At 42.7% G+C, this 8,323-nt stretch overlaps 1 protein-coding gene across 1 annotated transcript; it reads left to right on the plus strand.

Annotated features, from left to right (window-relative positions):
• Nucleotides 1-321: 321 nt before the first annotated feature.
• LOC142250547 (L-threonyl-[L-threonyl-carrier protein] 4-chlorinase-like) lies at nucleotides 322-2,862 on the plus strand. The gene is made up of 6 exons (XM_075322724.1): nucleotides 322-492; nucleotides 664-880; nucleotides 958-1,049; nucleotides 1,164-1,303; nucleotides 1,814-1,918; nucleotides 2,465-2,862. Exons 1-6 carry the CDS (start codon nucleotides 363-365, stop codon nucleotides 2,570-2,572), a joined length of 792 nt encoding a protein of 263 aa, XP_075178839.1. The 5' UTR covers nucleotides 322-362; the 3' UTR covers nucleotides 2,573-2,862.
• The last annotated feature ends 5,461 nt before the right edge of the window (nucleotides 2,863-8,323 follow it).

The raw sequence follows: 8,323 nt of genomic DNA on the forward strand, positions 1-8,323 counted from the left end.
TGTAACATATGTGGCATTTGCTTCCTGATTTGCTGTGGAGTTTCCAGGACCGGGCTCTTACCACAGTGACGATACAATAATCACGCTGCGGTGACGCAAGAAGGAGAAAACAAGGAAACTGTATTCTGAGCTTTAGAGCGTGATTGATTCTTCAGACTTCAGAATGCATTACTCAGGGCTATAACATTTCCTATCTCATACAGGAAACAAAAATATAGAAAGTAAAATAACCAGTTCTTAGATATAGTATCGTGGGTTGGGCCGCTGTCAGATTTGTATATAAGTCAGTGTGAGGAGCTCACAGTTATACGCTCAGTGAGTAAGCATTCTCACCACAGCTGAAAGCATCCCACTAATAAGCTATGAAGACTGACAGTAATCAGATGAAGGACGTCTATGACACCAATGGCTTCCTGACGGCAGTTGATGTATTAGATGAGAAGGAATTGCACCAAGCTCAGAAGGAGCATGGAAAGCTGGAAGAGAAGTTTGGTGAGTGTTACCTTTACAATGAATTAGTGATTTGTAGGATTTATTGCACATTTATCCAAGATCAGAATATTTTTTTCAAAGAAGAATTTCCTGTAGTTAAACAATTGATATATGTAAGTGTGTATTTATGGCGGCTGAGGTCCTGATCCCTCCATATATTGTATCCTTCAGGTAAAGAGTACACTCAGTACAATCTACATAACATCCACATGGAGTATGAGTGGGTGATGAATCTCGCTGCCCATCCCAATCTCCTGAAAGCCATCACAGCTGTACTGGGCCCTAACGTCATTCTTTTAGACTCCAGATTTATCTGTAAATATCCGTCCTCCGAGGTCCCACACAAAGATAACACTCCCCCCTATGTTGCCTGGCATCAGGATATCAAGTGAGTATGAAAGCGGGTAGATAATAATGATGAACATCTTATACATATATAACCTAACAGTATTGTCTTCTCTAAAGATACTGGGGATTTGAAGGAGGACCAGTGGCTTCTGTATGGCTGGCATTTGATGATGTTGATGCAGAAAATGGAGTCCTACAAATCATTCCCGGTATGATCTCTTTATGGTTTTTTCATTATTGCTAAATGTGTAACACTAGAAATAACCTTCTTTATATGAATTTACATGAGATCTAACCTGCATTTACCATGTTTAATACCCCAGAGAGTCATAAACAAGGTATTCTGGAGCACAGAATTGCAGAGATCCCCGGGAACATGCTGACGGCAAACCAGGAGATCCCAGGGCACCTGGTGAATGTAGAAGATCTGGTGGAGTGTCCACTTAAAGCCGGTCAGATGTCTGTAAGTAGAAATAATCCTCTACAGACATCACAGATTATTACATTATTCAGTGCGTTAGCACCATACAGCCCCTCAGAATATAACAGTGACATTAATATTGTGTAGATATTTGTACAAGTAGAAGAAATGGTTTTATTACAGCTTCATCCTCTGCTAATGTAATAGAAATGTCCTTTTCTGATATATTTACTGACAAAACCAAGACAGCATTTCTATGTGTCAGTAAATTTCTATAAGGATGAATGGGAATGTGTCATTATGGAGGATATGAGGACCGGATGTGGACAAGGACGACGTCATGTCCATATCACTGTCCTCCATACAGATAAGTCACGGACAGTCATCTCTATGGATAAATCCCAATCCCAGAGAAGAATGGGATGTACTAATATAAAAAGCTCTGAATATTCAGCAGAAATTGAAATGTTGATGATGAGTTTCCATATAATAAGCCAAGTGTAATGTGTGAGACTTGTGTATTGAACAACCCTTGTGTCCCGATACTGACAGGTCCACGATGGTCTGACTGTTCATGCCAGTGAGCCCAACATGTCTGATAGGCGAAGATGTGGATTTGTCATCCGTTATGTTCCTACGACAGCTTATCCTGTGAAGGTAAGAAATCAAAACCCAGAAGGTTGTAAATCGGGAGGGAATCACACTCAAAGAAGAAGGTTGGTCTCACCCAAGAGGAGAAACACCAGAAATAATGTAAAATGACCAAACAGGTCACATAAAATAACATCTAAGTAAATAAGGAAAACTAGAAAATATTCAGTGATTTATTATCTCAGCTACAGACAATAATATAGTATTTATAGTATCTGCAGATGACATACCATAAACTGCACCCACTGATGTAACTGGTGGAGGCACTGGTGGACATAGTGGAGGGTCACAGATGGGGCAACCATAAAGATGTCCCCCAGTGATGATCTCAGGCTCCGACAGACATCAGCTTTAGGACAATTCCCCAGCCCTTGTTCCTCTATAGTTTCTTGGGGGTCTTACACTACAGTGAAGGTGCATGGCCAGCCTTTATGGTATTTCATTTCTTTGCAATGTAATTATGGATCTCCTGATAATATTGCTGCCAATGGGCGACAGATATTACCGAAGAGTAACGATCACACACTAACACAGATTGTGCTTCTCTTACAGGACCCAGAACGTCCCAGGACTTTTCCTGCAACTGTTCTGGTGGCGGGAACAGATGAATATAATCATTTCCAGGACCACGCTCCTAATTTCTTCACCAAGACATCTTAAGTGTTTAGTAAAATATCTGCTGTATTATGTATGAGACGTCTAGGACAATTTATTCCTATAATCACAGTAATTCACAGAAATCTGTAGAATAAGACACAATTCATTGTATCCGATATTTCATAAGTATCTTATGTTCTTCATGTATAAAATGTGGCTCCTCATACATTCAGCAATGTCGCCCTCGCACTGGACTCTATGCTCTTATTGTTCTAATTTATAATATTTACAGACGTAATATATTAATGTCATACATTGTAATGTAATATGTTAAGTTATTAAATAAACTGTTTGATGTAAATGGAGACATTTGTGATCTTTACTTTATAGATAATACAGCACAGAAAGTGGAATTCCAAAATATGTCACTCAAAAATATGGTATAAAGCAAATGACTAAAATGTAACTTAATATGTAATAGATAAGAGTGTAACATCCCTTAGGACACATAAATATACAACAAAGCTCCTGGGACGACAAAAAGGTTTTCTAGCTTAAATAGACAAAGACAAAATAACCTAGGATATTGCCTTGGTGCACGATTGTACGAACCCCAGGAAGCCACCAGACATTAAATACATTTAGATATATCCTCAAGAAAAAAACACAACAAAACAAACAAAACAGTAAACAAAAAATGTATTAATTCCATCTCATAGGATAGACAATGGTCATCCAATATAAAAAAGGGAGAAAAAACACAATATACTTAAATGATAAATTTCACAGTGACAGTGGTCAATATAGTGGTAACTCCAATCATATCTAAGTATATAATTCCTGTTTTAGAATAAATGGAGTGGTCTCACCAAATCTCTTGGAGCCGGGGTACACGGATAGTCTCCTTTAGGCAGGGTCCTCAAAAATCCATCTTTAAACTGGCCCTATTACTCCCTGAGGGAAATTAAACTAAAGGCCGCTATACACGCTACGATTTATCTGACGATATGTCGTCGGGGTCACGGTTTTCGTGACGCACTTCCGTCATCGTTAGCAACGTCGTTGCACCTACGTGCCACTCCGAACGATCGCAAATAGGGTGAAAATCGTTGATCGTTGACATGTTTCAGTTTCAAAATATTGTTCGTCGTTTGGAACGCAGCAGACATATTGCTACGTTTGACACCCTGTCAATGACGAACAACATCCACACGAACGCCTTGGTCAAACAATATATCGCTGAACGATGTAGCGTCATTTGTGAGATGTGTACGTGTGACCGCTACAAAACGCCCTATGAGCGATCTTGGCAAATCGTAACAACGATCTGGGCATGTCACATCTCTAACGAGATCGCTAGCGATATCGTTGTGTGTAAAGCGGCCTTAAAATCCTTAAACGGGGTTTACACGCTACGATATCATTAATGAATTGTCGTCGGGGTCACGTTGTTTGTGACGCACATCCGGCGTCATTAACAATATCGCAGTGTATGACACTTATGAGTGACCTTAAACGATCGCAAAAGCGGTCAAAATCGTTTGCCGCAGAGAGGTCGTCCTGAATCAAAAAATCAATTGTTTTTTTTTAGCAATGTTGTTCCTCGTTCCTGCGGCAACACACATCCCTGTGTGTGACTCCGCAGGAGCGACGGACATCTCCTTACCTGCCTCCACCGGCAATGCGGAAGGAAGGAGGTGGGCAGGATGTTACGTTCCGCTCATCTCCGCCCCTCCGCTTCTATAGGACGCCTGCCGTGTGACGTCACTGTGACGCCGCACAACCCGCCCCTTTAGGAAGGAGGCGGGTCGCCGGCCAGAGCGACGTCGCAGGGCAGGTAAGTCCGTGTGAAGCTGCCGTAGCGATAATGTTCGCTACGGCAGCGATCACACAATATCGCACGTATGACGGGGGCGGGTGCTATCGCGCTCGACATCGCTAGCCAATGCTAGCGATGTCGCAGCGTGTAAGCCCCGCTTTACTGTCACCCATCAGCTCACATCCTTACAAGGACGGTTGTGCCCCAAGGCAATATCCTAGCTTATTTTGTCTGTGTTTATTTAAGCTAGAAAACCTTTTTGTCGTCCAGGGAGCTTTGTGGTATATTTATGTGTCCTAAGGGACGTTAAACTTTTATCTATTACATATTAAAAGTTACATTTTAGTCATTTGCTTTATACCATCTTTACTTTCTAGAAGAATTGTATTTGATTAGAAGGAAATGAAAGCAGAAATAGATTCTGAGACTCCATTACAACACATTGGCCTGTCCCGCCATCACATTGTAAGGCTAAGTGACTAAGCAAACAGGAATCACCGCCAGCTCCACATTTACTCTCACAATATGTACATTACTATTATATTTGGTTACATGCAATACTGAGAACAAATTCAGAAATTACACAAAAAAGGCATAAAATAAAGAGAATTCCCCATAAAGGATTATTGACGCTCATATTCTCTACTAAGGCATTTAACCCCATTAAGGAGGTTTCCCCATGTGGATTAGCTTATTTCATGTGGTGTGTAAGTCACACTGGTGGAAATGAGCCTAACGCTATCGTGACTTTAAGCAAAAGAAAGGTTTTCCTGGATAGAACAGCAGTTCAATTTTTTATTCAGCAATTGAAAATGTTTATTTTTGATGCCTAAATGTTACTGACATATGACATAGTATCATCTCATATATCGGTTACCCGTCTTTGAAGCAGGCTCAGGAGCGGAGTCTGCATTATTCCCAGCAGATGATGGCTGTGTTATTCAACTATCTGAGCTCTGCCCGCTGCTGGTAACTGCTTAATTTCTATGCTGATGGGTCTCCATGAGAGCTGGGGGCTGCTGAAGACAAATCTGTGCCTGGAACTCAAAAGAAACGCTTTTTACTAGATACTGAAATATTCTACTATTGCAATATGTAGTACAAGTGATCAGACAATGGCAGGATAAAGTCTCCTTAGTGAACTAACAAACGAAGGGAAATGTTTAGGCAGAAAGTTTTAAAGAATCTATCTATATTAATTAAAATTACCAACCTTTTCCCCATTTAAAAGAAAGAAATAAAAAATATGGTCTCTCCCCCATCGTACTGACCTGGAGGATCATGATGTCAGGACACTTTTACTGAACACTGAAAAAGCAAAGCTAAAAAAAAAAAAAAAACAATTCATGTCCTAGGATTTTTTCCCCCATTTTTCAGTATGTTGAATGGTATAAGGAATGAAGCCATTAAATTCTGCACCTCTTCCTGCAAAAAACAAGCCCAAATACAGAAGGTGGAAAAATAAAAAACGTTTGGCTTTTGCCACCAGGGGAGGAAAACATGAAAACATAAAATTGCCGTGACGGGAGGGGTTAAAAATTTTGGACGTCAGTTATACAGAATTAAGATATTCTCCAGGAAATCCCAGCAGTGAGAATGCTAATACTATAATCCACACTAATATTGATTCTGGTTGCAGGATTTCATGCTCAGATGATATCTGAGAATTAGGCGGGGGGCAAATGACAATAGAAAAAATCAGGCTGATTTTCATTCAGAAAAGTGAGACGGTTTTTTTTCTCACTTGTCATCTGTTCTGTATGCAGTTTATTTTTTTGCTTTTTGTAGTAGCCTTATTGAATCATTTACAGGACCATTTAGAGTTTGCTATGTTAGAGAATTGCAATATGTCCATAGAAATGTATCGGATGCCATACTGAGGCATTTCATATTTTTTTCTCACACCCATAGACTTGAATAGGTAATTCTCATGTGATATCAGAGTGAAATTGCAGCACGCTGTGATTTTATTTACAGATACAGTTGAAGCCAGAAGTTTACATACACTCTCTATAAAGACACATCTGCATGTTTTACTCACTATCTGACATGAAATCAGAATAATCCTTTCTCGTTTTAGGTCAATTAGGAACCAAAATTATTTATATTTGCCAAATGCCACAATAATGAGAGAGAGAAGGAAATACATTTTTATTACTTTCTGCAAAGTGAAAAGTTTCCATCCGTTTCATTAGTATTTGGTAGTGTTGACCTTAAATTGTATGACTTGGGTCAAACATTTTGGATCTCCTTCCACAAGCTTCCAACAATAGTTGGTAGGTATTTGTGCCCTTTCCTCCTTACAGAACTGTTGTAACTGAGCCATGTTTGTAGGTCACCTTGCTTTCACCTGCCTTTTCAACTTTCCCATAAATTTCAATAGGATTAAAATTAGGGCTTTATGATGACCACTGCAAAACATTGACTTTGTTATCCTTAAGCCACTTTGTAACCAGTCTGGCAGTATGCTTTGGGTCATTGTCCATTTGGAAGACCCATTTCCGTCCAAGCTATAAGTTCCTGGCTGATGTCTTGAGACGTTGGTTCAGTATTGCCACATAATCTTTTTTTATTATGATGCCATCTACCCAGGATGGAGAGGGTAAGTTCTGTAGCTCCTCAAGGCACTCTTAAACACCTGGTGTTTCTCCACCGGCCCACTCTGGTTAGTAGGGGATCACCCTTGTTAACCCCTGCCTGTACAAGCCTCAGAAAGGATTGCTCAAACCGGTCCATTACCACCTCTTCAAGATACTCTGTCAGCTACTCCTGTCGCTGCCACAGCACCCTCTGTTGTTACTGGCTCTCTGGGAGCCTCCGCCTGCTGGACCCCTTTTGCAGTACATAGACCTGCACCAGTTGCATCCACAGCTCCTACATCTCGCTCATATGCACATCTCTACTCACACAGCTCTCCACAATTCCACCAGGTTCCATCCAGGATCTACAGCCTTCACTACAGCCGTTACATGTGGCTCCTGTAACGCTGTCTGCATTGTCCACCATATATGATGGGGTTACTCACTCAGCTTGCTCCTTAAGGTAATGACAGGAATACTTTTACTTAAAGGGGTGGTTCACCCATTTTTTTTATTTTCTGTCGAAGTTCTACTTACAATTCTAGGTATTTTCTCCATTGGCATGTATTTCCATTTCTGGCACTGAGCGGCGCTATGCTGCACGCTCAGTGCCTGTCACATGACCCCCTGGAGCTGTGGCCGCCAGCATCCTCTGATGTCCCGGCATTTCCGGGCTCTGAAACAAGACGGGTACGTCACAGGATGCCGGCGCCACTCAGATTGAGTGACAGGGCTGTGGGCGGTGACTACCGCACGTCACAGCTCAGCATCGAGGGGAGGATCCGGAGGACGTCAGTGTGGAGCCGGCGTCCTGCAGATGGTGAGACACGGGTCGCCAGTGTGCAGTACAGGGGGGGGGGGGTCTTCAGTTGAATCCCCCCCTGCACGTAAGTATGGGATCACACTGTCCACCCGCCCGCTCTGCTGCGATGTCAGGAGAGCGGCCGGTGTCGGGCAGTGTGATCATCTGCTCCTCCCAGCAGCAAGACACTGACAGGCATGTCACCGCTGTGCTCTGCCATCTGTCCTGCTGCATGGGACCAACTGTCTGCACTCTGTCACCTCCACCACAAGTCACAGAGTGGAGACAGTTGGTGACAGAGCACCTCTGCCCCCCCTCTTCTTTCCCCACTCTCTTCTCCCCCCCTCTCTCTCTTCTCCCCCCCTCCCTCTCTTCTCCCCCCCCTCCCTCTCTCTCCCCCATCCCTCTCTCTCCCCCCCTCCCTCTCTCCCCCCCTCCCTCTCTTATTCCCCCCTCCCTCTCTTCTCCCCCCCTCTCTCTCTTCTCCCCCCCTCTCTCTCTTCTCCCCCCCTCTCTCTCTTCTCCCCCTCTCTCTCTTCTCCCCCCCTCTCTCTCTTCTCCCCCCTCTCTCTCTTTTCCCCCCCTCTCTCTCTTCTCCCCCTCTCTCTCTTCTC

This window comes from Anomaloglossus baeobatrachus, chromosome 9, assembly GCF_048569485.1.
Source record: "Anomaloglossus baeobatrachus isolate aAnoBae1 chromosome 9, aAnoBae1.hap1, whole genome shotgun sequence".
Classification (NCBI taxonomy): domain Eukaryota; kingdom Metazoa; phylum Chordata; class Amphibia; order Anura; family Aromobatidae; genus Anomaloglossus; species Anomaloglossus baeobatrachus.

Excerpts from the sequence above, each read along its gene's own strand:
- LOC142250547 (XM_075322724.1), top strand. The coding sequence starts at position 363 with ATGAAGACTGACAGTAATCAGATGAAGGACGTCTATGACACCAATGGC. Across the intron at positions 493-663 it reads AAAGCTGGAAGAGAAGTTTG|GTAAAGAGTACACTCAGTAC; the intron begins GTGAGTGTTACC and ends TGTATCCTTCAG. Across the intron at positions 1,050-1,163 it reads AGTCCTACAAATCATTCCCG|AGAGTCATAAACAAGGTATT; the intron begins GTATGATCTCTT and ends TTAATACCCCAG.